This window comes from Oncorhynchus tshawytscha, linkage group LG17 (assembly GCF_018296145.1).
Source record: "Oncorhynchus tshawytscha isolate Ot180627B linkage group LG17, Otsh_v2.0, whole genome shotgun sequence".
Classification (NCBI taxonomy): domain Eukaryota; kingdom Metazoa; phylum Chordata; class Actinopteri; order Salmoniformes; family Salmonidae; genus Oncorhynchus; species Oncorhynchus tshawytscha.
Window position 1 is genome coordinate 6,103,750 of NC_056445.1, and position 27,973 is coordinate 6,131,722.

General features: G+C 43.2%; 2 protein-coding genes across 7 annotated transcripts in view; both read left to right on the forward strand.

Moving 5' to 3' along the window:
* LOC112216758 (lysine-specific demethylase 5A) overlaps positions 1-5,694 on the forward strand; it is a 41,151-nt gene extending 35,457 nt beyond the window's left edge. For all 6 annotated transcript variants that reach the window (XM_024376809.2, XM_024376812.2, XM_024376810.2 and 3 more), the window contains exons 26-29: positions 43-187; positions 648-868; positions 2,273-2,728; positions 4,192-5,694. In XM_024376809.2, coding sequence (XP_024232577.1) covers positions 43-187; positions 648-868; positions 2,273-2,728; positions 4,192-4,569 — 1,200 coding nt within the window. In that variant the 3' untranslated portion in view covers positions 4,570-5,694. The remainder of the gene's footprint in view (positions 1-42; positions 188-647; positions 869-2,272; positions 2,729-4,191) is intronic.
* A 97-nt stretch (positions 5,695-5,791) lies between these two features.
* LOC112216760 (sodium- and chloride-dependent GABA transporter 2) lies at positions 5,792-27,833 on the forward strand. Its single transcript, XM_024376814.2, has 15 exons — positions 5,792-6,775; positions 7,482-7,682; positions 11,528-11,662; positions 11,910-12,050; positions 12,220-12,307; positions 12,543-12,675; positions 14,446-14,580; positions 16,271-16,374; positions 16,520-16,644; positions 16,764-16,876; positions 17,111-17,248; positions 18,451-18,553; positions 20,314-20,414; positions 20,623-20,793; positions 27,010-27,833. Exons 1-15 carry the CDS (start codon positions 6,769-6,771, stop codon positions 27,175-27,177), a joined length of 1,863 nt encoding a protein of 620 aa, XP_024232582.1. The 5' UTR covers positions 5,792-6,768; the 3' UTR covers positions 27,178-27,833.
* The last annotated feature ends 140 nt before the right edge of the window (positions 27,834-27,973 follow it).

A 27,973-nucleotide genomic window follows, 5' to 3' on the forward strand; every position in this document is an offset into this window, starting at 1 on the left:
GTGTGTGGTGTGTGTGTGTGTGTGTGTGTGTGTGTGTGTCAGGACCCGGGTGAGGTGAAGCCGTATCTGTTTTGTGATGAGGAGATCCCTGTCAAGTCGGAGGAAGTAGTCAGTCACATGTGGCCCACCACACCATCTTTCTGTGCTGAACACGCCTACTCCTCTGCCTCCAAGTCCTGCCCTCAGAGTAAGACATGGCTACGCAAATCTGTCATACTTAATTGACTTATTTTTTTTAAAAGAACATATTCTTATTTACAATGACGGCCTACACCGGCCAAACCCGGACGACGCTGGGCCAATTATGCGCCACCCTATGGGACTCACAGCCGGGTTGTGATACAGCCTGGATTCGAACCCTAGTGTTTGTCGTGCCGCCTCTAGCACTGAGATACAGTACCTTAGACCGCTGCGCCACTCGGGAGCCCCAAAAATAAAGTAGTAACTTATAAATGTGTCATCCATTAATTTTGTTTTGGTGTATTGTTTCCTTTCCTTATGTGTATTGTCTTTGGGACCTTTATTTAGAAATGAGAATCTCAAGGTACTTAACCTTAAACTATACATGTAAATGTTGTAGATATTGAAAGGGTAAATGTGTGTGTCATTGGTTGATTGATGACTCCTTCTCACCCTCTACCCTCCAGACCAGAGCACCCCCAGGAAGCAGCCCAGGAAGACGCCCCTGGTTCCCCGCTCCCTCGAGCCCCCTGTGCTGGATCTGTCCTCCCCGGCCAAGGCCCAGCTGGAGGAGCTGATGATGGTGGGGGACCTGCTGGAGGTGTCCCTGGATGAGACCCAGCACATCTGGAGGATCCTGGAGGCCACACACCCTCCCTCTGAGGAGAGGTTCCTACAGGTCATGGAGGTAGGAGAGAGGCACTGGTTTATATACTTATTTTTATACAAAACAAAAATATTAACGCATGTGAAGTGACAGGTGTGACATCAAGATATAAAAAGCATGATCATTACACAGGTGCACCTAGTGCTGGGAACAATAAAAGGCCACTCTATAATGTATTGTTTTGTCACATAACACAATGCCACAGATGTCTAAAGATTTGAGGGAGTGTGCAATTGGCATGCTGTCTGCAGGACTGTCCACCAGAGCTGTTGCCAGAGAATTGAATGTTAATTTCTTTACCACAACCGCACAACCAAATAATTTCTGCACAAACTGTCAAACTGTCTCAGGGAAGCTCATCTTCGTGCTTGTCGTCCTGACTCCAGTTTGGAGGCATAACCGACTTCAGTGGGAAAATCCTCACCTTCGATGGCCACTGGCATGCTGGAGAAATGTGCTCTTCACTGGTGAATCCCGGTTTCAGCTGTACCGGGCAGATGGCAGACAGCATGAATGAAGTTGTGTGGGCGAGCGGTTTGCTTTTGTCAACGTTGTGAACAGATTGCCCCATGGTGGCGATGGGGATATGTTATAGGCAGGCATAAGCTACGGACAATGAACGCAATTGCATTTATCAATCTCATTTTGAATGAACAGAGATACCATAACGAGATCCTTAAAGCCCATTGTCGTGCCTTTCATCCGCCACCAAAACCTAATGTCACAAGGATTTGTACAAAAATCCTAGAAGCTGAAAATGTCTGTTTTTCCATGGCCTGCATACTCACCAGACATGTCACCCATTGAGCATGTTTGGAATGCTCTGGATCGACTTGTACAACTGCGTGTTCCAGTTCCTGACAATGTCCAGCAACTTTGCACAGTCGTTGCAGAGGAGTGGGACAACATTCCACAAGCCACAATCAACAGCCTGATCAACAATATGCGAAGATGTGTCATGCTGAATGAGGCAAATGGTCACTCCAGATACTGACTGGTTTTATGATCCACCCCCCTACCTATCTGTGACCAACACGCATATCTGTATTCCCAGGCATGTGAAATCCATAGATTAGGGCCTAATGAATTTATTTCAATTGACTGATTTCCTTATATGAACTGTTACTCAGTAAAATCTTTGAAATTGTTGCATGTTGTGTTTTATATTTTTGTTCAGTGCATGTTATTTTATTTAACCAGGTTGAGCCATTGAGGTCAAGGTAGACCTGGCCAAGAGGGCAGCTCCAGTAAAGAAAACAGTCACTGGCTGAAAACACATGTTAGAATCTGAGCTGAACATGGGTGATATCAAGGCTTATTTCCTGGATCCTGATTAAGTCTACTTAATGGACTTAAAAGCACTTTCAGTAGAGATTATTGATTGAGCAATTTTGTCCATCCCTCTTTCCTGTCTTCCCTTCCCAGCATGAGGATTCTCAGTTTGAGAAGCCGGTGAAGATCAAGATGAAGGACTCTGAGAAGAAGAGGAAGAGGAAGTTGGAGAGGGCGGAGCACCAGCTTCTCATGGCAGCTGTCTCTGGGGTCGGAGACATGATGCGGTCCCCCAAGTCCTCAAAGGATCCGAAACGGAGCCTCTTAGACCCGCTGGGGAAACCCAAGAAGAAGAAGCTGAAGCTGAACCCGGATAAGAACCGTGAACTGAAACAGCTGGCCAAGCGCCTCGCTAAAGAGGAGAAGGAGAGAAAGAGGAAGGAGAAAGCTGTGATCAAGGCTGAGGCTGTCAGGGAGGGACTGGAGAAAAGGAAAGAGAAGAAAATCCTGGATATACCATCAAAATACGACTGGTCCGGAGCTGAGGACTCCAATGATGAGAACGCGGTCTGTGCATCCAAGAACTGTATGAGACCCTGCAAGGACAAGGTGAGAGCGACACGAGAAGCATATACACAGCTATAGTGTGTGTGTGTGTGTGTGTGTGTGTGTGTGTGTGTGTGTGTGTATCAACCCTGATCGCCAATATACACTACTTGATGCACATTTCAAAATAACTGGAGGGGTGTAAGGAATATGGTCAAAACACCTAGGTGGGGCTATTATTGTGTCTATGGGTACAACCTCAGCCTAGGGATTGACTTCTGCCCTGATATTCAAATGTCCCATCCAGACCGACTGACTGAGACCGTACTTTTGCCAGCAGAGGGCAGTGCATCTGCTGCAGTTGTTGTCAGACCTTGAATATAGCCTAAGGAGCATTTTTGCCAGGGGACAGGGGCTCATTTGAGAGAGGATGTAGCGACTCAGAATCGTTCTGACATGATTTCCATAGATGATTGATAGGTGTGAGGGTATATTGGTTAGCAGGGTGCAAAAGAGGTCAGTGAGAGCCTGAGATGGGTTCAGTGTGTGGCCTGCGAGGGTGTGTCCTATCAAAAACACAAGTCTGTTTTTGACCCAAGTACAAGTAGAGATGTGTCGGTAAAATTCAGTCAATGGAATTAGGACCTAGATCTTAGTGTCTTTACTAAGGAGTAGCTCCTATTCTTAGACATTTTGTCATTTTTATTAATTTAATGTTTTCAATTAGTTTGTATATAATTTCTTAAATTAAGATCAACATTTCATTCTACAATTCATCCATAATTTTGGGACACTCTAACTGTTTTTACAAATAAATCACTGGACATTTATGCGAATAAGATGTTTCATTTTTAATTGTTCCACAGCAATCTCCTCTCTTAGTATGTCACAATCACCTTTACAAACAGTAGTGGGAGTTTTGAATACTTTCCTTTTAAGAGGTTTAATGATATTAGCTCTTAAGAGCAAAAACTGAATGTCTCACTTTGGATTTTTGTTTGCTGACTATGATGAAGTGCTAAGTATTCCGAGTTAATATTTGACACTGAAGCAAAAATCTTTGGAAGTGAGCATCATGGAACAATTGAATATCAACAGCTGATAACAGCACTGGAACACCTTAAAGAGAGTTACACATAACGTATTAACAGGACAAGATATGTGCTGTTGGAAGTGACTGTAAATTAGACACTAAGTCAATGACTAGCCTAACCACCCTCCCAGTCCTGTGCTCTCAGAACACATCAGAGGCATGGTGATATCCTCCAGCTTTACAGAACTTTAAGGGGGACTGGATTGGATTAGGCTTAAATGCACCATAATACAATGCAACATAAATATCATGCTTATTATACATACTTCATGTCCATAATGCTATATTCCTTTAAAAAGCAGAAACTCTGCAAGTGTAGTGCTTGTGAATCTGAAGGGCAATGGCCTTTTCTGAGCACTAGCTGATGATATTATATCCTGATGTTAACAGAAGGTGTGATCGCCTGTATGTTTGTCTCTCTTCCCTATGCCAGGTGGACTGGGTTCAGTGCGACGGCGGCTGTGACGAGTGGTTCCACCAGGTGTGTGTGGGTGTGACCTGCGAGATGGCCGAGGAGGAGGACTACATCTGCATCGACTGCACCTGCAAATCGTCCATCTTGAGTGGGGGCGTAGTTGGAAGTTTGGGCAGAAGCATGGGCGTAGGAGGAGGAGGGGTGACAGCAGTGGTGAAGGTGGAGCGTGTTTGTGAGGAGCCGGTGGTGCTGGAAGTGCCAGTCTGCAGCGGGCTGAGCCAGATCATTATGCCCCCCTCCCACTCCATAATGATGCCCCCCACCCAGACCCAAATGATGCCTCCCTCTATCGCCCTCCCCCAACAGCAGCAGCCGGACACTCATGAGAGCAGCTAGCGCAGACCCAGGACAGAGACCTCATTTACAGTCGGCCACCACACACACACACACACACACACACACCCGGTAAGCTCGCATCAGACCATTTGAGTCTGGAAGACCCTAACATGTTCTGACCAACATATTTCGCTCATCTTGACTTAGTGGTAAAGAAGCTTCAAATTAAGGGGTATCCTCAAGACTGGATCGTGATACTCCCATGACTCTCATAATACTACAAAGAAATGAGACTTTAAGCTAAAAGCTTGTGGTCCTGTTTGATGCGAGAGAGGTATTTTCTGCATCACAGACTGAAACTCCAGATTACCTTTTTTCCCACTCTCCCTCTTCTCTTTTGCCATGGGAACCAATTGTTGATGAGGATTTGTTTCGCTCTAATTCAGAACTGTTAAAGAAGGCCTTATAATACAGGGAACACTGTGTGCACAGAGTATCAGAGCGGTTTTTACTGCACGACTCGGAATGACCATGGTATGTTTTGTCTATTTCTCGAGTTTCAGTTTCAGGTCTGTAACGTTCTCTAACCCCCTCTGATAATTATCTGGAGCCAATCTGCCTGTCCTACTACAGTCAGAAACTTCAGTACAGTCATCATGAATCTGTAAATCTGTGTCCAAATGACACCTTGTTTCTTATGCACTACATGGGCTCTGGTGAAAAGTAGTGCACTATAAGGGGAATAGGGTGCCATTTGGGTTGTAATGTTACACCTCCACATATTCATGATGACTGTACTGAGTTGGAAGGTAGCCTAGCTTTTTAGAGTGTTGGGCCAGTTAACGGAAGGTCTCTGGTTCGAAACCCCCAAGCTGACTAGGTGAAAAATCTATTGATATGCACTTGAGCAAGGTACTTAACCCTAATTGCTCCTGTAAGTCGATCTGGATAAGAGCATCTGCTAAATGACAAAAATGTATATGTAAAAATTTGGGATGCACATTCAGTATCCTCTCCTCTCTGCCTGGCCCCAAACAATAAGTAACAGCTCCATGTAGGACTAGGAACAATGGTTGTATGTAGTAATACGTATTTATAATGTGTATATAGGTTTTAAGCAATTAAGTGATTGGATGTTGCTGTTTTTGTTTTCTCACCTTTAATAAACAATTCCTAGTCAAATGAGTAAGGAGCAGCATTTTTTTCTTTTATTTTCAATACCATTATATACAATTTCCTGTTTGAGATGATTTAATATGTCATTTAAGTTCAATACCAATGTCTTAGATAGTTTGGGGTGGGTCATCAGAAGGCCTGACTGTTTCTGGAGCCGTGGGATCAAAGGATTCAGGACACAACCTCTGGTATTGAACCCATGACGAGAGACCCATAGTATCTAGCAGAATCTCCCTGGCCGCATGTGGCTTCCCATGTTTCTCACATGTTTTCGTCTCACGCCCAATCCCAGATCAACCTGTATGTCTTAGTCTGTAGGAGTTGTCAAAGGAGAAGGAAAGGTTCATTAGGAGTTTAAAAAAAAAAAATCTAATATTGGCAGTCAGTTGACTGTTGTACACCAATATGAAATCAATTTTCTTGCAACAATGCTATGAACTCATTGTGTTTTCTTTTGTCTGCCCTCTTTAATTCATTGTTTGGCTTGGCGATAAGTCTAATCGTGCAAATATCTAATCGCAGGATTTAAATTCACATTAGTGTTCCATTAGTGTACCTGTGCAGGGGAATGCAGTAAAGGTGCGTTAATTGCATCTAATGTGATTCTGAACACATCTGCTTCAGCTACTGTATTTAGGGAAACCCACTAACCAGTGGAAACAAAGCCAAGTAAAATCCAGTCCTGACCTCCGCTGCTTTCACCCACTCACCTCTTTAAAAGACATGCTAACCAGAGAGGCAAACGTTGATCACGAGACAGGATGTAGGTGATTGCAGTTGGACACTGGATCATTAACCAAAACAAATTGTATAATTAATCTTTGATTCATTTGTTACATGGTCCTGTATGCCTTGTGAATGACTATTTTAAGTGTTTAGAATCAACTGACTCAATAAGTGGGAGTATCTAAGAGGGGAGGGGTCATATGGGTAGAGAGTAGATTGGAGGCTGAGCCTAAATTTAGGATTACAACCCCTCCCACCCCCTGTTTGCTCCTCATGTTAAATACTAAAATGTGAATATCTACAGATCAATATTCACTGACTGAGAGCCAAACTTGAGACTTGAGACACCCCATAACAATGAATGGTACGTACTTATATTTGAATTCTAAGACATTGGTGTTAAACATGGTACGTCATGTCTTTTTCTACATTTTTATTTTGTATCAAATAAGTTGTAAGATGACTTCATCTCTGGGCATATTTTAGTGTGAGATCTAAGGTTTATAGTGTGGAATCATCCTGGGCTGTTTGCCCAGATTTTAGATTTTCAATGTAAAACATTTGTAAAGAGTTAATCAATTCTGTAAGCATGCGGTCTCAGGGCTTTTGCCGCTCCCACCCATTCATGATCAATGTCAGTACAGTATGTACATGACATAATGGCACATGGTGATCAATGCCACATGTTAATCAATTTAAGGTTGGCCTGAACTTGATTGTGTAAAGCTCTGCCTTTTTTTTTTTAAGTACATTAAGTTCTTCAGATGGCAGTTTGAGAGAGCCACAAACATTATTTGAGGAGTCATTAGACAAAAGATATGGCGCAGTATCAATGTACTTGACGTACTTACATGTTACCCTGAAATCTGGAACCTGTTTTGCTAACTTTCCACTCCTTGGCCAACATGGCTTGACATGAAGTGGAATAATAACTCAACCAGACAGGTACCTAGGTTACTTACATGTGACTTTACATTTTAAATTACATATACGTGTATGTGCGTCACTACATGTAGCTACTTGTCTTGAAAACAGCCAAACTCATTCTGTGTTTTTATTGCTTGAAATAGTTCAAGCGGGCCTCTCAAATGGCAAGAACAGCAGCATGTTGAAGGACCTGGTCCCTGTCCCTCAGCTCCAGTCAGAGGAGAAGATGCAGGAGAGGGGCCAATGGAGCAACAAACTGGAGTTCATCCTGTCTGTGATGGGATCCATCATCGGCCTGGGGAACATGTGGCGCTTTCCTTACCTCTGCTACAAGAACGGAGGAGGTAAGTTCTAAAGGATGAGCCCAGGCTAGGTCACAGACGTTTAATTTGGAGTCACAAAGACGAGCATGTATTAATGTTTGACAGGTCGTCATTTTAAATAAGGATTTGTTCTTAATTGAAAATAATAGTTTGCTAATTATTTTCTTGACTTGTTCATTTTAGGTCCTAGTGGTACACAGCTTCAACCGTGTATCTCCAGCAACCGATTTGCAAATGGCTTTTTTAATGTAATAACGTTTGTTATTAATAACATACACTGAGGCCTAGCTATAAAAACATTGTTGGGTCTAATTGGGACTCAGGCCTATTTAGATCAGGCCATGGGTTTAGGGAAATGCTTATGTAGGTGCTACATCAGATGTTTCTCTCTGTGGGGTGTATGCGATCAGAGGTTAAGGGTCAGAGAATGTCACAGCTGTTTCCCCTCCGTCCTAAATAGCCTGTGGTCAAGCAGTTGCCCCTGCAGCGTTTGCCATGCTCCGGAAATCCATCCATCCAAGCACTCTAAACATCCTCAGATTGGCTGACGTCAAAAGTCGACAGACTGCGTTGCGTCATAAACTCTGCGTGAAAATCAAATTTGTTGACATTGAGATTATTCACAGACTGGAATGTATGTCTGTGAAACCCTATGGATGAAACACCTTTATTATAGTGTCTACATGAGGTAATTCTGACTTTCTTAGGCGTACCTTATCATTGACTCATGGTCCTCGGTATCTCAGTTGGTAGAGCATGGCACTTGTAACGCCAGGATAGATTCCCGGGATGACCTGAGCTATAAAAATTTTAAAAAGTGTAAAAAATGGATGCACTCCCTTGTGACTGCAGAACAGCCTCAATTCGTCGGGCATGGACTCTACGAGGTGTCAATCGTTCCCATGTTAATTCCAATGCTTTCCACAGTTCTGTCAAGTTGGCTGGTAGTGTATCTTTACTCCGACTCGCTCGTTCCATCTCAGCCTTTTATGCTCGCTTCGAGGCAAGCAACACTAAAGCCTGCAAGATGTTCCGGACGTCTGTGTGATCACGCTCTCCGTAGCCGATGTGAGCAAGACCTTTAAACAGGTCAACATTCACAAGGCCGCGGGGCCAGACTGATTACCAGAACGTGTACCCAGAGCATGCGCGTACCAACTGGCATGTGACTTCACTGACATTTTCAACCTCTCACTGACCTAGTATGTAATACCTACATGTTTAAAGCAGTCCATCATAGTCCCTGTGCCCAAGAAAGCGAAGGTAACCTGCCTAAATGTCTACTGCCCCTTAGCACTCACGTATAGCCATGAATTGCTTTGAAAGGCTGGTCATGGCTCACAACAACACCATTATCCCAGAAACACTAGACCCACAGCAATTTGCATACCGTACCAACAGATCCACAGATTATGCCGTCTCAATCGCACTCCACACTGCCCTTTCCCACCTGGACAGAAGGAACACCTATATGAGAATGCTATTCATTGACTACAACTCAGTGTTTAACACCATAGTGCCCTTAAAGCTCATCACTAAGCTAAGGAACCTGAGACTAAACACCTCCCTCTGCAACTGGATCCTGGACTTCCTGACGGGCCGCCCCCAGGTGGTAAGAGTAGGCATCAACACATTAGCCACACTGATCCTCAACACGGGGGCCCCTCAGGGATGCGTGCTTGGTTCCTTCCTGTACTCCCTGTTTACCAATGACTGCCTGGCCAAGCATGACTCCAACACCATTATGGTTGCCTACCACACAACAGTGGTAGTCCTGATCACCGACAACGATGAGACAGCCTATAGGGAGGAAGTCAGAGAGCTGGCAGTGTGTTGCCAGGACAACAGCCTCTCCCTCAACGTGAGCAAGACAAAGGAGCTGATCATGGACTACAGGAGAAGGCTGGCTGAACAGGCCTCCATTAACATCGACGGGGCGCGGGTTGACAGCTTCATAGTGGAGCGGTTCCTTGGTGTCCACATCACCAACAAACTATCATGTTCCAAACAAGACAGTTGTGAATAGGGCACAACGATGCCTTTTCCCCCTCAGGAGACAAAAGATTTTCTGGTTCCCCAGATCCTCAAAAAGTTCTACAGCTGCACTATCGAGAGCATCCTGACCAGTTGCATCACCTCGGCATCCGACCATAAGGCACTACAGAGGGTAGTGCGTACTGCCCAGTCCATCACTGGTGCCAAGCTTCCTGTCATCCAGGACCTATATACTAGGTGGTGTCAGACAAAGGCCCCCCCCCCACCTTTGTTTTTACTCTGCAGCTACTTGCTGTTTTATTATCTATGCGTTGTCACTCTACCCCTACCTACATGTAGAAATTGCCTCAAATAAATTATACCCCCGCACATTGACTCTGTACCGGTACCCCCTGTATATAGGGCTGCCGAGTGGCGCAGCGGTCCAAGGCACTGTATCGCAGTGCTAGACGCGTCAGTGCAGACCCTGGTTCGATCCCGGGCTGTATCTCAACCCGCAGTGATCAGGAGTCCCTAGGGTGGTGCGCAATTGTCCCAGCGTCATCCGGGTTAGGGGAGGGTTTGGCCGGGGTAGGCCTTCATTGTAAATAAGAATTTGTTCTTGCCTAGTTAAGTAAATAAAATATAGCCTGGCTATTTTCTTGTTTTTCATTTTATTTTTGACTTTATATTTGACTTTAGTTTTATTTAGTCAATATTTCTTAACTCTATTTTCTTAACTGCATTGTTGGTTAAGAGCTTGTAAGTAAGCATTTGACGGTAAGGTTTACTACACCTGTTGTATTCGGCGCATGTGACAAATAAGGTTTGATTTGATCCCACAGATTGGATTGAGATCTAGTGACTGGGCAGGCCACTGCAGTAAGAGGAATTCACTGTCATGTCTGTGGAACCATTCCTGGACAATCCTAGTCTTGTGGCATGGGGCATTATCCTGCTGACAAAAATGTATTTGCAAATGGATACACTGCTGCCATGAAGGGATGCACCTGATTGGCAATAATGTTAAGAATTTTATCAAGGGGCCCAATGTGTGCCATGAAAACACATCCCACACCATCACCACCAGCCTGAAGTGTTGACACGCGGCATGATGGATGCATGTACTTGTGGTTTTCTCCATACCCTAGTCCTCCCATCAGCAGGAACTGGGATTCAGCAGACCAGGCAATTTTTTTTTACAATCATCCAGTATCCAGTGTTTTTGTTCCTTAGTCCACTGCAACCGCAGTTTGTTGTTTTTGACTGAAGGAAGTGGGACTCGGTAAGGTCGTCAGTTGCCATACCCCATTTGTGTCAAGGAACGACAAGTTGTGCATTCCTTTATGGGTCTTTGGACACCAATCTTGTGCTTGACTGTCAGTTTACTAATTGTAGCATGTCTGTTACGCACAATTTGTGTCAGCTTCCTTTGTCCTCTTTCCTCAATGTCCCGTTTTTGACCATTGGCTTGCTTTTGGCTGGATGTCCTTTGGGTGGTGGACCATTCTTGATACACACAGGAAACAGTTGAGCGTAAAAAACCCAGCAGCATTGCAGTTCTTGGGACACTCAAACCGGTGCTCCTGGCACTTACGACCATGCCCCGTTCAAAGGCACTTGAATCTTTTGTCTTGCCCATTCACCCTCTGAATGGCGCACACACACACACACACACACAATTCATGTCTCAATTGTCTCGAGGCTTAAAAATCCTTCTTTAATCTGTCTCCTCTCCTTCGTCTACACTGATTTTGAAATGGATGTAACAAGGTGACATCAATAAGGGATCATGGATTTCATCTGGATTCACCTGGTCAGTCTGTCATGGAAAGAGCATGTTTTGTACACTGTATATTTTTTTGAATGACTCCCCATTTCCCATCCCCCAGGTGCATTTCTCATCCCATACCTGATCTTCCTGTTCACCTGTGGCATACCTGTGTTCTTCCTGGAGACTGCTCTGGGCCAGTACACCAGCGAGGGAGGCATCACCTGTTGGAGGAAGATCAGTCCACTCTTTGAGGGTAACCTGCTCTTTCCTATGGGACTATATCTTCCTTTATACTGTAAACAAAGTTATGCTATACAATAAGGGTTTGTGTCTGAGCTTTTTACCCCTTTTCATGTGTCACTGTTATAAACAATGTGTACTTATATTGTAATTACATAGTTACTACCATGTTTCCTGGTTTGAGTGACACTTACTACAAAGTGGGACTTTTTATTTACTTTCTATCCATTCCTCCCTGTCTGTCCCTGTCTTTGATCCAGGTCTTGGCTATGGCACCCAGATCATTGTGGCTCTGCTGAACTCCTACTACATTGTGGTTCTGGCTTGGGGAATCTTCTACCTGTCTTTCTCCTTCTCCTGGGAACTCCCTTGGTCCTCCTGTAACAACACCTGGAATACAGGTGAGACAACAATAATAATGGAAATGTCCGCTTTTTAAATTGTTTTTTAAGTGGCTTTGCTGTATAGAGCGATATTACAAATAAAAAATGATTGAATTATTACTGCTTTTAACACTTGTCAGTGATTTTATGGTGGTAATGATGCAACGTGTGAACATTTTTATCTAAGAAAATTGCGTGGAGTTTCAGAGGAGGAACGATTCTGTCAACTACACCCTGCCCGAAAACTCCACATCCCCTGTCATTGAATTCTGGGAGTAAGTATTCATAGCACCTCTCTTTGTTATTCAACACATCTCAATTCAAATATTTTTGTTGTTGTCCAGGGCTAGGCTTAATCTGTGTCCTGGAAACCGGACCCTCAAGTCTAAGATTTTAACCTTATTTGGAGTAGCTGAGGGTACTTAAAATCAGAATATCTAAACTAGAATTGTTATTGCACTTCATCCGTTGTGATTTTGTTCTGACCACCTGTGTTATGTGTTTATTCAGGAGAAGAGCCTTGAGGCTGTCTTCTGGCATCGACCACATGGGCTCTCTGAACTGGGACCTGGCCTTCTGTCTGGCCATCGCCTGGGTCATGTGTTACTTCTGCATCTGGAAAGGGGTCAAATCCACTGGGAAGGTGGACTTGTTTCTTTCAATTCTTCCTGTCTTTATTTATTTACTCCACCAGAGTCCTGTTCATTAACCCCTTACACTTGTGGGAGTTGGCCTATATGGATTGGGATCAATTGAAATGTTTATTACAGAGGAAATATTGAAAGTATATGCATAACAGTGGTTGCAATCAAAAGGGAACCATTTGGAGATTATGGGAAAATTATTAGACTAAAGGTGATGACAAAACATTTAATCTGAATCTAGGTTGATTCCAAACATTACATTTTATGTGCATTTACTGTGGTGCAAATGTATGTTTCACCACGTTTGTTGACAACGAAATGTGAAAATACTCTGGATACATTCAGTAACATGATACGAATATTCATGGGATATTTGGGGTAAGTGCACCCCCCCAAAAACATTTTTTGAGTGAAAGGTCTAACTGGAGTTTCTAAGTGGCCACACAACTCTCCAAAGTGTGCACAGTTCCTACCTCATTTCAATGCACTTTTATGACTCAAAGAACCATTTTCCACTAAGGTGCTTTTCTTGTACTCTCCTTACTGTGCCGTTGAGGAACTAGATCAAGCAGACTTGTAGTTTTCTTTGGAACTCCCATGTGGCTTAGTTGGTAGAGCATGGCACGAGGTTGGTGGCACCTTAATTGGGGACGACGGGCTCGTGGTAATGACTGGAGCGGAATCAGTGGAATGATATGAAATGCATGGTTTGCCATTCCATTTGCTCTGTTCTGGACATTATTATGAGGTGCTCTACCCTCAGCAGCCTCCTGTGGCACCAGGGTTGTGGGTTCTATTCCCATGGGGGACCACTACCAACAAATATATAAATGTTTGCACTCATTACTCTGGATAAGAGCATCTACTCGATGACTAAAATGTAATGTAAAATGAAGACATCCCTGCATCCTGCACTTTACACAATTACTGTTGTTTGTGCATTCCACAAAAGGTCCATTATAAATCGCAATCTGGTCAGGTGGGCATAATTTTAAAGTGTTCCATTGCCAACATGGCTAGCTAAGTTACAGATCAGGGTCATGTTCATTAAAATACAATCTTAGTGTGAGGCTTTCACAAGGCAATTCCAGGAAGCAGATTGTAATTTTGGTGTGCATAGAATAGGGTGACAAGTGCATTCAAATGCGTGTTCACAATACCACAAACGGGCATTCTGTTCAGAGCAACCAATGGTATGACGCCATATCATCTTGTAACTGTACATCGAGCATAGTGAGCATAAACGTTAACAGTGTATATTACATGGGTTTTATGATAAGGAAATGTGAAGTGCACATTTGGACTAATGGGTGTATGGCTTGCTTGTATAACATCAAAGCTGTATTCATTATAATCCTTAACGTCTCATCTTTTCGAAATACGTCGTCTTATTTATTTACAGCATTTCCCTCATTCAGACAACAAAAATGTTGCAAAAGTTGCCCAACTAGCGGGAGGGATGGGGGCAACTTCTTGTCATGTGCGGTGTTCAAGTTCAGAGCCGCTGTCAGTCTAAACGAATACTGGTCTGTAAAGCGGAAACCTTGAGCTCTGAGGTCATGTATAGCATGTTACCGTACAGCCACTGTGTTCCAATTTAGGTGCTTATCAGTGTCCAAATCTTCTATTTTGAACCCGTATACGGGTACGAGTGTAAAGATCTACACAGAGGAAGCAGAGTGAAACAGGAGGAATAAATAAAAAAAAGTGTTATGACCCTGATGGGTTAGATCACTGACTTTTTCAATATGATTCCATCCAATCTACAGGTGGTGTACTTCACAGCTACCTTCCCCTACCTGATGCTAATAGTTCTGCTGATTCGTGGCGTCACTTTACCTGGAGCGGACCTAGGGATCAAGTTCTACCTTTACCCTGACCTGTCAAGACTAGCAGACCCTCAGGTAGGTACCACAACAATAAGAACCCCTGTCCCCTGCTGTTACATAGTAGAAACCCTGTTGACTGAACCACGCACTTGCATCAGGTAGCTTATTGTTGTGGGAGCAATGTTATGAAATGACATTTTATACTCAGAATAGCAAACAGTCTACTTTCAGTATTTTACAATGAGGTGACTATCAGAACATAGTGAGGTATGTTCGAGACTGGTATGATTTCAAAGAAATTGTCCATAATAGTTATCTCAATATTACCCTATGTCTTTCCAGACTAGGGAATTTGAAGTTTGGAATAAGGTCCTTGGGTGAAGGTCCTCCAGGTGTGAGTGTAAATATCCCAGGGTTATCTGGAATGCTATTTTCTGCTCGGTCCATCTGTGCTCCATGAAAGAGTCTGTAGGAGGCTGTGAGTGGTGGGGTTGCACGGAGGGGCAGGGACACTGCACTGAAGGGGAACACTGACCTCCAGGACCCTCCAGCTGCTAGACTCCCCCCCTCAGGGTGTCAGGGCTCAGCCCTCAACTGGCTTAGCCTGGTCTGGACCAAAGCCCGGTATTTTCAGGTTCAGCATCATCAAAGTGCTTTTCTCCACATGGTGGACTGGGAAATTTGGGAATTGGGACTCAGCCGCAGCATGGCTCATGCCATAGATTTTAGAGTTTGGCAAACTCCGTACCAAAACCTATTGTGTTTGTCTGCAGGGAGTTTGAGCCGGTGGGATTCATGGCATTGCAACACAGATTTCTCCTGCCCTTTCTCGAAGTCCACCCATCTACACCCTAGCAGGGCACATATTTTGATTGCGTCATCATCCCAGGGCCCTTTGCTGCCCCGTTCTCACCTTTCAGATCTTCAGTCTCTGGTTGTGGATTTGAGAGGTGGGGCTTGTTAATCAATGTTTAGACCACAAGACGTTTAACTGACTGGTTGACAATTCACCTCTGCGGTGTCAGTGGTCCTTAATGATTAGGTAAACTCATTAGGGACAAAGAGGAAGAGCAAGGTGAAACAAGCATGCAACGTGGTGCTCCGCATGTTGCTCTTTAACTCTCACATTCTGACAACACATAACTAATGGTGTGTTTTTTATTTTTACCATGTGCATCATGCTTTTGGGACATGTTTTTATATATAAATAAATAAATGGTGGCCCACAGTCAGGAAACCTGCCAAAACAAAAACGGGTCACTCTCCATTACTTTTTAAAAGGAGGCTTGTAATTTGCACTGTTTTATTCAAATCAAATGTTATTGGTTCGCAGATGTTAATGCTAGTGTAGCGAAGTGCTTGTGCTTCTAGTTCCAACAGGGCAGTGATATCTAACAAATATTCTAACAATTCCCAACAACTACCAAATACACACACATCTAACAAGTAATCTAACAATTCCCCAACAACGACCTTATGCACACACACCTAAAGGGATGAATGAGAATATGTACATATAAATATATGGATGAGCAATGGCGGAGCTGCATAGGCAAGGTGCAGTAGATGGTATAAAATACAGTATATAGATGTGATATGAGTAATTTAAGATATGTAAACATTATTAAAACGGCATCATTATTCATGATCTTAGGTATGATCCAATACCATCCCTAGATGACACACCTTTGCCTTTATTAGTCATTTTTCTCCTACAGTAGTTGCTTAACTGGCCTCTGTGCCCTCACCTCTCTCTGTATAACAGGTATGGATGGATGCAGGCACCCAGATCTTCTTCTCCTATGCAATCTGTCTAGGCTCCCTCATAGCATTGGGGAGTTACAACAAGTACAACAACAACTGCTACAAGTACGCTAAAGATGCATTAAACACTCTTACCAAACACACACACCACACACACTATGGTAATTATTGGTTCTGTTTTTATTATTCCCTTATAAGACGGAAACAAACTCCCCTTAAATCTTCATGTCTTTGGGATCTTGTTTTGCAGAGACTGCCTGGCCCTGTGCTTCCTGAACAGTGGGACAAGCTTTGTGGCAGGCTTTGCCATCTTCTCCATCCTGGGTTTCATGGCTTATGAACAGGATGTCCCCATCTCAGAGGTAGCAGAGTCTGGTGAGTGTGTGTTTTTAATGTGACCTAGTTGTTCATTTAGATCATTTCAATAATTTGTTCAAATGCAGGTATAATGTTATTTCGCTATTATATATGATTCCCTGTTCTCTCTTCATTAGGTCCTGGCCTGGCCTTCATTGCATACCCTCGTGCTGTGGCCATGATGCCGTTTTCTTCACTATGGGCCGTCTTCTTCTTTATCATGATCATCCTGCTAGGGTTGGACAGTCAAGTAAGGCCTCCTAATTCATTTACAATGTTTATGAACGTACTGTCAAGAAAATTGGCCCAGTTAAGGACAAAACGGACCACTTCTGTACAACGAGAACTGAGTGGCGATCCAAGATCATTGTTATCTATGTAACCAAACATACCTAGCCTAACATGATATCAGAGATGCTTACTATTTGTTACCAAACATGCCTAGAACTGAGATGTGTTAAAATACCTCTCCCTTTCTCTCCAGTTTGTGTGTGTAGAGAGCTTGACAACGGCCATGGTGGACATGTATCCCGAGGTGTTTCGTCGTAAGAACCGCAGGGAGCTCTTTCTGGCTTTAGTGGCCTTCATCTCCTTCCTCATGGGCCTGATCATGTTGATGGAGGTAGGCATCACATCTGGAATTTGGAATTAACCCTCATGGGTTAGTTAGGGGGAGACACCTGCCTGGGGACTGGGTTGGGGAGAAACCCTCAAGGCCTATTTCAATGTGTTCTTTAGCTGTAATATGCAGACAGACATCAAGTCTAACTTACCAGGTGGCTGGTCGAGATTGCGTTAAAAACAAATATATTCCCTGATTTGTTTTATTACCTAGGACATTTTCATTTTGCGGACAGAAACCACTTTAGAGTGATTAACAGCCTCATCACTGTGGTTCAGGACAGTTGTACACTACATGACCAGGGGCCTCCTGAGTGTCGCAGCAGTCTAAGGCACTGTATCACAGTGTTGAGGCATCACTACTGCCTGGAGGTTTGATACCAGGCTGTGTCACAGCTGGCTGTGACCGGGAGTCCCATAGGGCGGCGCATAATTGGCTCAGCGTTGTCCGAGTTAGGGGAGGGTTTGGCCAGGGGGCTTTCCTTCACTCATCGCGCTCTAGTGACTCCTTGTGGCGGGCAGGGCACCTGCAAGTTGACTTTGGTCATCAGTTGAGCGTTTCCTCCGACATGTTGATGCGGCTGGCTTCCGGGTTAAGCAAGCAGGTGTTATGAAGCGGCGCGGTTTGAGCGTTGGGCCAGTAACCGAAAGGTTGCTGGATCGAATCCCCGAGCTGACAAGGTAAAATTCTGTCGTTCTGCCCCTGAACAAGGTACTGCTCCCCGGTAGGCCGTAATTGTAAATAAGAATTTGTTCTTAACTGACTTGCCTAGTTAAATAAAGGTTAAATAAAAAACAATAAATTAAAGCGAGGCTTAGCAGGTCATGTTTCAGAGGACGCATGACTTGACCTTCGCCTCTCCAGAGCCAGTTGGGGAGTTGCAGTGATGAGACAAGATCGTAACTACCAATTGGATGTCGTGAAAAAGGGGGTTTAAAAAAATATATATGTGGACTCCTGCTCGAACATCTCATTCCAAAATCATGGGTATTAATACGGAGTTGGTCCCCATTTGATGCTATAACAGAAGGCTTTCCAATAGATATTGGAACCTTGCTACGGCGATTAGGCCTGTCTCGCCATCAGCGTTCCAATTCGTTCTGAAGGTGTTCGATGGGGTTTAGGTCAGGGGTCTGTGCAGGCCAGAAGTTCTTCCACACCGGTCTCGAGTGTTTTTGAGTTGTTTTCTTGTCTCTCTTCAGGGTGGGTTATATGTATTCCAGCTGATGGACTACTATGCTGCTAGTGGCATGTGTCTTCTCTTCATGGCCATCTTTGAGACGGTCTCCATCGCATGGGTCTATGGTAAGTTAGAATACAATTCTACAACAACAACAAAATATCTGATGGAACCGTTCAAAAGATAGTTACACCATATCAATCCCACAAAGACAGAACTGTAACTGGTTTATTCAGGAATACAGTGCATTCGGGAAAGTATTCAGACCCCTTCACTTTTTCCTCATTTTTATGTTACAGCCTTATTCTAAAATTGATAAAATGTTATTTTTTCATGAATCTACACACAAAACCCCATTATGACAAAACACGATTTGAGACATTTTTGCTCATTTATAAAAAAAATAATAATAATCTTACTTACAAAAGTGTTCAGACCCTTTGCTATGAGAGCTCAGGTGCATCCTGTTTCCATTGGACATGATTTGGAAAGGCACACACCTGTCTATATAAGGTCCAACAGTTGACAGTGCATGTCAAAGCAAAAACCAAGCCATGAGGTCAAAGGAATTGTAGAGTTCTGAGACAAGATTGTGTCAAGGCCCAGATCTGGGGAAGGGTACTAAAAACATTTCTGAAGCATTGAAGGTCCCCAACAACAGTGGCCTCCATCATTCCTAACTGGAGGAAGTTTGTAACTACCAAGACTCTTCCTAGAGCTGGCCACCCGGCCAAACTGAGCAATTGGGAGAGAAGGGCCTTGGTAAGGGAGGTGACCAAGAACCCAATTGTCACTGACAGAGCTCCAGAGGTCCTCTGTGGAGATGGGAGAACCTTCCAGAAGGATAACCATCTCTGCAGTACTCCACTAATTAGGCCTTTATGGTAGAGTGGCTCGACGGAAGCCAATCCTCAGTAAAAGGCACATGACAACCTGCTTGGAGTTTGACAAAAGGCACCTAAAGGACTTTCGGACCATGAGAAACAAGATTCTCCAATCTGACAAAACCAAGATTGAACTCTTTGGTCTGAATGCCAAGCGTAGCATCTGGAAGAAACCTGGCACCATCCCCACAGTGAACTATGGTGGTGGCAGCATCATGCTGTGGGGATGTTTTTCAGCTGCAGGGACTGGAAGACTAGTCAGGATCCAAGGAAAGATGAACGGCTCAAAGTACAGACAGTTTTCGTTACTAAATCTTTCTCCAGATTGCTCAGGACCTCACTGGGGAGAATGTTCACTTTCTAACAGGACAACAACCCTAAGCACACAGCTAAGACAATGCAGGAGTGGCTTCTGGACAAGTCTCTAAATGTCCTTGAGTGGCACAGTCAGAGCCGGGACATGAACCAGATCGAACATCTTTGGAGAGACCTGAAAATAAGTGTGTAGTGACGCTCCCCATCCAACCTGACAGAGCTTGAGAGGATCTGCAAGGAAGAATGGGAGAAACTCTCCAAATACAGGTGTTCGAAGCTTGTAGAATCATACCCAGAAGACTCAAGGCTGTAATTGCTGCCGAAGGTGCTTCAACAAAGTACTGAGTAAAGGGTCTGAATTCTTATGGAAATGTGATGTACTATTTTTTTTTTTTTGTGTTAAAAAAAAAAAAAAAAAGCAAACATTTCGAAAAACCAGTTTTTGCTTTGTCATTGTGTGTGTGGATTGATGAGAGAAAAAATTATTTAATACATTTTAGAATAAGGCTGTAACATAACAAAATGTGAGTCAAGGGGTCTGAATACTTTCCCGAATGCACTGTATATTCCTCACCTTTGATAGTACTGTTCAGAGACTGCTTCATAGTCTCAAATGTTGACATTTGTGTCCACAGCTCTTTTGACCAAACCCAGCATGGTTAGCCTGTCTCTGTATGTTGTTCCAGGTGTCGACCGCTTCTATGATAACATCGAAGACATGATTGGCTACCGTCCAGGACCTTACATTAAATACTGCTGGCTGTATGTCACCCCAGCCACATGCATTGTGAGTAACCTACAAACCCATGTAAACTCTCATATACAGTATAACATGTCATTAGTTATGGTTAGGGAAAGGATTTCTTTCCTGACCAGGAAAAACTCTGGGCCCTAGACAGATCCCATGATTTGGAAAAACACCCGTTACAGTTGTAAATGTTGACGGCCCCAGTCAAGGCCCACTTCTAAATCAAATACTTGTTTTTTTTCTCTAGGCAACCTTTGCATTCTCCCTCATCAAGTACACCCCTCTGAAGTACAACAATGAGTATGTGTACCCCTGGTGGGGCTATGTGATAGGCTGGCTCCTGGCTCTTGCCTCCATGGTCTGCATCCCTTTCTGGATGATCTACAAACTCTCCACCACAGAAGGAACGTTCAGAGAGGTGAATTTAGGTTCCTTTCCTCTTGACACAACATACACTACATGGTCAAAAGTATGTGGACACCTGCTCATCAAACATCTCATTCCAAAATCATGAACATTAATATGGAGTTGGTTCCCCCTTTGTTGCTATAGCCTCTACTCTTCTGGGAAGGCTTTCCACTAGATGTTGAAACTTTGCTGTGGGGACTTGCTTGCATTCAGTCAAAAGAGCATTTACTAAGGTCGGGCACTGATTTTGGGCGATTAGGCCTGGCTCGCAGTTGGCATTCCAATTCATCCCAAAGGTGTCTGATGTGCTTGAGGTCAGGGCTTCTTCCACCGATCTCAACAAAGTTTTTTTTTATTTGGCATTTTTTATGATTATACAGATAATACAGAACAGTTAGAGTGCAGAACTCACACGGGTCCCCTACCAAATCAACCCCCCATGTTCTAACAGAGCCCCACCCCAAAACTAGACTTAAAGCAGGCTTGATATCCAATGAGTAATCTAATGAAATAGATTGTTAAATAAGATCTTTGTATTTGAAAAAAAAAATAATGATAAATTCTAATTTGGGTTGGTTTATGGAGCTCTGAAATTAGCTGGGTTCATGTCTTCTACAAAGGATAGGAAAGGTTGCCAGATATTATAAAGTATAATTGCAGATTCCCTGACGGAGTAGCGCATTTTCTGTAGCTTGAGATGTTGCATAACTTCCTTTATCCAATAATTAAAAGTAGGAGGAAACCGATCCTTCCACTGAAATAGTATGAGACGTCTAGCTAGAAGAGTAGTACATGCCAGCATGTTGCCTGTAGAACTGTTGAGGGGCCTCCTGTGGTGCCACTCTGAATAATGCAATAAAGGCAGAAGGTTCTAAAGGTCTTTCCAGTATCTTATCAAATTTTGAGACATTTTCTATCCAGAGATCTGTCAATTTCAGGCATGTCCAAAACGTGTAATAAAGTAGAAGGAGCCTGCTTACATCGATCACAAGTGGAATCTATTTCTGGTCTAATCTCGGATAGTATTGCCTTTGATGAATGCACCCGATTTGAACTATTTTAAATTGAATTACAGCATGTCTTCTCCATATCGATATGTATTCTCTGGAGCAGGTATTCCCAAACTGGGGTACGTGCAATGCCGTCAGGGGTACGCCAAATAAAAATATGATTCACATTTAAAAACAAATATATATATATATATATATATAGTGCCTTGCGAAAGTATTCGGCCCCCTTGAACATTGCGACCTTTTGCCACATTTCAGGCTTCAAACATAAAGATATAAAACTGTATTCTTTTGTGAAGAATCAACAACAAGTGGGACACAATCATGAAGTGGAACGACGTTTATTGGATATTTCAAACTTTTTTAACAAATCAAAAACTGAAAAATTGGGCGTGCAAAATTATTCAGCCCCCTTAAGTTAATACTTTGTAGCGCCACCTTTTGCTGCGATTACAGCTGTAAGTCGCTTGGGGTATGTCTCTATCAGTTTTGCACATCGAGAGACTGACATTTTTTCCCATTCCTCCTTGCAAAACAGCTCGAGCTCAGTGAGGTTGGATGGAGAGCATTTGTGAACAGCAGTTTTCAGTTCTTTCCACAGATTCTCGATTGGATTCAGGTCTGGACTTTGACTTGGCCATTCTAACACCTGGATATGTTTATTTTTGAACCATTCCATTGTAGATTTTGCTTTATGTTTTGGATCATTGTCTTGTTGGAAGACAAATCTCCGTCCCAGTCTCAGGTCTTTTGCAGACTCCATCAGGTTTTCTTCCAGAATGGTCCTGTATTTGGCTCCATCCATCTTCCCATCAATTTTAACCATCTTCCCTGTCACTGCTGAAGAAAAGCAGGCCCAAACCATGATGCTGCCACCACCATGTTTGACAGTGGGGATGGTGTGTTCAGGGTGATGTGCTGTGTTGCTTTTACGCCAAACATAACGTTTTGCATTGTTGCCAAAAAGTTCAATTTTGGTTTCATCTGACCAGAGCACCTTCTTCCACATGTTTGGTGTGTCTCCCAGGTGGCTTGTGGCAAACTTTAAACGACACTTTTTATGGATATCTTTAAGAAATGGCTTTCTTCTTGCCACTCTTCCATAAAGGCCAGATTTGTGCAATATACGACTGATTGTTGTCCTATGGACAGAGTCTCCCACCTCAGCTGTAGATCTCTACAGTTCATCCAGAGTGATCATGGGCCTCTTGGCTGCATTTCTGATCAGTCTTCTCCTTGTATGAGCTGAAAGTTGAGAGGGACGGCCAGGTCTTGGTAGATTTGCAGTGGTCTGATACTCCTTCCATTTCAATATTATCGCTTGCACAGTGCTCCTTGGGATGTTTAAAGCTTGGGAAATCTTTTTGTATCTCGGACCTGCCTGGTGTGTTCCTTGTTCTTCATGATGCTCTCTGCGCTTTTAACGGACCTCTGAGACTATCACAGTGCAGGTGCATTTATACGGAGACTTGATTACACACAGGTGGATTGTATTCATCATCATTAGTCATTTAGGTCAACATTGGATCATTCAGAGATCCTCACTGAACTTCTGGAGAGAGTTTGCTGCACTGAAAGTAAAGGGGCTGAATAATTTTGCACGCCCAATTTTTCAGTTTTTGATTTGTTAAAAAAGTTTGAAATATCCAATAAATGTCGTTCCACTTCATGATTGTGTCCCACTTGTTGTTGATTCTTCACAAAAAAATACAGTTTTATATCTTTGTTTGAAGCCTGAAATGTGGCAAAAGGTCGCAAAGTTTAAGGGGGCCGAATACTTTCGCAAGGCACTGTGTGTGTGTATATATATATATAAAAATCATTTTTCCCTTAATTCTCTCCATGTTCATAATTTTTGTGTAGAGATTAATTTATTAGATTTTCAGCTTGTCGAGTTGAAATAAGAGCACACTGTCTGAAGTGTCAAATGTTGTTTTAGTAAATCTGCGGATGAATAGTGTGAATATGCCACATCCAAATCCAAGATTTTATTTGTAAGATCCCCTAGGTGTTGAATATTGTACTTTAATCTTGCGCTGTAGGAAATCATTTGTCCCCTTAGGTAAGCCTTCATTGATTCCCATACTGTTGGAGGAGACATTCCAGGGGTTTGATTAAGCTTGAGAAATAGCTTCATTTGAGATGATATACACCTGCTCGTATAGGCTACTTGTCTAGGGAAAAGTAGTCTATACGTGATAAGGTCTTATGAACTGGTAAGAAAGAAGAATAATCCCTAGCTGTGGGATTGTGTCAACGTCACGCATCAGACATGCCATATGTCTTAAGAAATAGCTGAATCGTGGATACTGTCTTTGATGAAAATTATACCTTAGGAGAGCTACAATCCAGATTGGGCAGAAGTACACAATTCATATCACCACTTAGTATTAGGTGCTGTGTGTCTGTATTTGGTAATTGAGTAAATACATTTGAAGAACTAACTGATATCCCAGTTTGGTGCATAAATGTTAGCCAAGATAACAGGTGTATTATATAGTCTTCCTACTACAATAATGAAACGGCCTGCTGAGTCTGCCTCTACACTTGACATTGTGAACGGTATGTTTTTACAAATTAAAATGGTCGCTGCTCTAGTTTTAGAATGAAAATTGGAATGATGTCATTGACCAATCCACCCTCCTTTGAAATGAGTGGTCAAAAGTGCGGAGATGTGCCTTTCGATTTCAGATTTAACATTCCAGTGAGCAAAAGTGATTGAGCAACCAGCTGTGTGTCTCATGATTTTAAACCTAGCCAGGTGGGAAAAGGATAGATGCCATATTACCATAACTGATCCATTAAACATTTTTCAATATCCACACATGTTGTGGTGGGGGAACACTAAACCTATTGTGTGAAGAGCCCTGCTGAAATAGTGAAGTTGCGCATAATAAATAAACGAATAATAAACACTTTTAAAACCCAAAGTTAGGCTGTTTTAAACGAAAGTATAAAACATTTTCCAAATCACATCTTACAGCAATACCACCAAGTTAGCTGCACCATCTTTAAAGAAATGAATGTAATCTAATAATATAACTGTGCTTTATCAACCCTGGATACGGGTACCATCGATAAGTAGAAATGGGCAGCTTCATGGTAATAAAATAAAAAGTTTAAAACAAAAGGAGAATTGACTCACAAGAACTAAGGCACTAACGTTACCTAATAATAACAATATCAACTGATACCACTGGCAACGCTATACAGGATCTACAAAAGAAAGACTGAGTCTGCAGTGGTAGACACATTCGTCCATTACCCTAATCGCCAAATAGGGGAACATTCAGCCATTTGCTTCGTCCGACCTCTGTAGAATATTCACCTTTACGAAGGCCATCACCTTATGGCGGTCTTTACAGTTGGCACTATGCATTCGGGTAGGTAGCCTCCTGGCATCCACCAAACCCAGATTTGTCCGTCAGACTGCCAGATGGTGAAGCGTGATACATCACTCCCAGAGACCGTGCTTCCACTGCTCCAGAGTCCAATGGCAGGGTGTTTTACACCCTTCCAGCTGACGCTTGGAATTGCGCACGGAGATCTTAGGCTTGTGTGTGGCTGCTCGGCCATAGAAACCCATTTCATGAAGCTCCTGACAAACAGTTGTGCTGATGTTGCTTCCAGAGGCAGTTTAGAACACTGTAGTGAGTGTTGCTACCGAGGACAGTCGATTTTTACGCGCCACACGCTTCAGCACTCAATGGCCCCGTTCTGTGAGCTTGTGTTGCCTACCACTTCGCGGCTAAGCCGTTCACAATAACAGCACTTACAGTTGACTGGGGCAGTTCAAACTGACTTGTTGCAAAGGTGGCATCATATGATGGTGCCACGTTGACAGTCACTGAGCTCTTCAGTATGGCCATTCTACTGGCAGTGTTTGTCTATGGAGATTGCATTGCATTGCTGTGTGCTCGATTGTATACACCTGTCAGCAACGGGTGTGGCTGAAATTGCCGAATCGACTAATTTGAAGTGGTGTCCACATACCTTTTGCGTGTGTGTTTTCTACATTGTAGAATAATAGTGAAGACATCAGAACTATGAAATAACACATGTCAATGTAAATGGGGGCCTGTGCCGTCCTCCTTTTCCTGTAGTCCACAATCATCTCATTTGTCTTGCTTACATTGAGGGAGAGGTTGTTTGCCTGGCACCACACTGATTAGGTCTCTGACCTCCCTATAGGCTGTCTCATTGTTGTCAGTGATCAGGCCTACCCACGTTGTCATCAGCAAACATAATGATGGTGTTGGACTCGTGCTTGGCCACGCAGTCGTGGGTGAACAGGGAGTACAGGAGGGGACTAAGCACGCACCCCTGAGGGGAACCGGTTTGAGGATCAGCGTTGCAAATGTGTTGTTGCCTACCCTTGCCACCCGTCAGGAAGTCCAAGATCCAGTTGCAGAGGCAGGTGTTTAGTCCCAGGGTCCTTAGCTTAGTAATGAGCTTTGTGTGCACTATGGTGTTGAATGCTGAGCTGTGTTGGACTATAATAGCAAAGGGTTACAGCCTCTGGAGGGCCTAAGAGCTCACTCCACCAGAGGTATGGCCACCTCTTGGGAACTGTTCAAGGGCATCTCCTTGCAGGAGATTTGTGACGTGGCTTGTTGGGCATCCCCTCATACTTTTGAGGTTCTACCGACAAGATGTCACTGCGCCTTCATTGGTGCATACTGTCCTCGGTGTCGGGCCTCTGAGGGTTGATATTGAGACTGCATGGCTTCAGAGAGCATGTGCGATATGGGAGTTGGCCGTATCCCACAGTGAGACGTCAAAACAAATAATTGAAAGATAACTTAAGGTTACTTGTGTAACCCCGGTTCTCTAATATTATGAGTGCGACATCTCACCACATTCCCCTAGTCGCAAGCGTGTGAGGAAGTTTGTCTCGTTCAAGAGTGATCAGAGGGCAGGTGAGTGACTCTTTAGTATGAGGGGAGGGGGAGTGCCCTCATTCACCACGTGACCTGTCTGTGTCCAACACTTGTGTATAATTGGTCCTTCGAGCTACTTATTCTGGTGAACCCCACAGTTGGATGTCTCACCCATATTATCAGAGAACCAGGGTTAAGCAAGTAACCTTACGTTTCTCAGTCCAGTGTTTTTATGGCCATTGTTTCATTCCTCTTTGATACACAGCATTACAAACATTATTATCTCAATCTACTCAGTCCATTATTCTTTATAAATATTTCAAATCTTCTCTGCAGCGCATTCACATCCTCCTCCAGCCCTCTAACGACCTACCCAAATCCAAGAGAGAACAGGAGAGGATGCTGGCCACCTTTGACCCCAAGGGCGAGGGAGGCATGGAGCCAGTAGGGGTACCAATCAAAGATGGCTACCTCCCAGTGGGGGTGAAGGACTCAAACTGCTAATAAGACCCCAGTGACACCATTGGAGTGACGAATTCAGTTTAGTCATTTTGGGAAATGAACTGAAATTCCAATTCAAGATAAAGTGTATCAGGCAGCCCGATAAGCAATGAGAGAAAGGAACAATTTTGCTCTTTTACACAACCTAATGTGCTTTCAGGTATAGAACAAGTCAACTGTTCAATTACAAAAGCTTCTTTCTCATTGTTCAATGGACTCTGATCTCCACATGTATTTTATTGTTGGTCTATTGCCAAGTGATAGATTGTTGTTAGGCCTACTGTATTGTATTCCATGTATTAAAGGAATCATCACAGGGCACAATGTCAATTCAACGTCTTCCGCGTTGGTTAAGCGTAATTTCAATGACGTTATGTGGAAACAACATTGATTCAACCACTGTGGGCTCAGTGGGAGAGTAAAGGAAGCTGTACATTACAAATGAGATGAATAACTGTTGATGTTAGAATGTGGATCATTGCTAAACGAAGATGTATTGTGTCATCTTTGTCAATTTAACAAGAGCTAACACCGGTTGGGCTTATAGAAAACGTGTACAATATTTTAATGATTGATTTTCTGTGTAACATGACTACAAAAGACTGTACAAAATAAATATGAATCTGTATGTTTTTAAATAAACAAAATGTGTAGTATCAGTATGTTCTATGCTATTATGATCCTTGTGGGATCACTCTTCACTAGGGAAGGCTTTAAAATGACTTCACAGTATTGTTCTGGTCTATTCAAGTCTTTTCCTGTCTTTCTTGGACCAAGTTCTATTCTAGGTATATATATT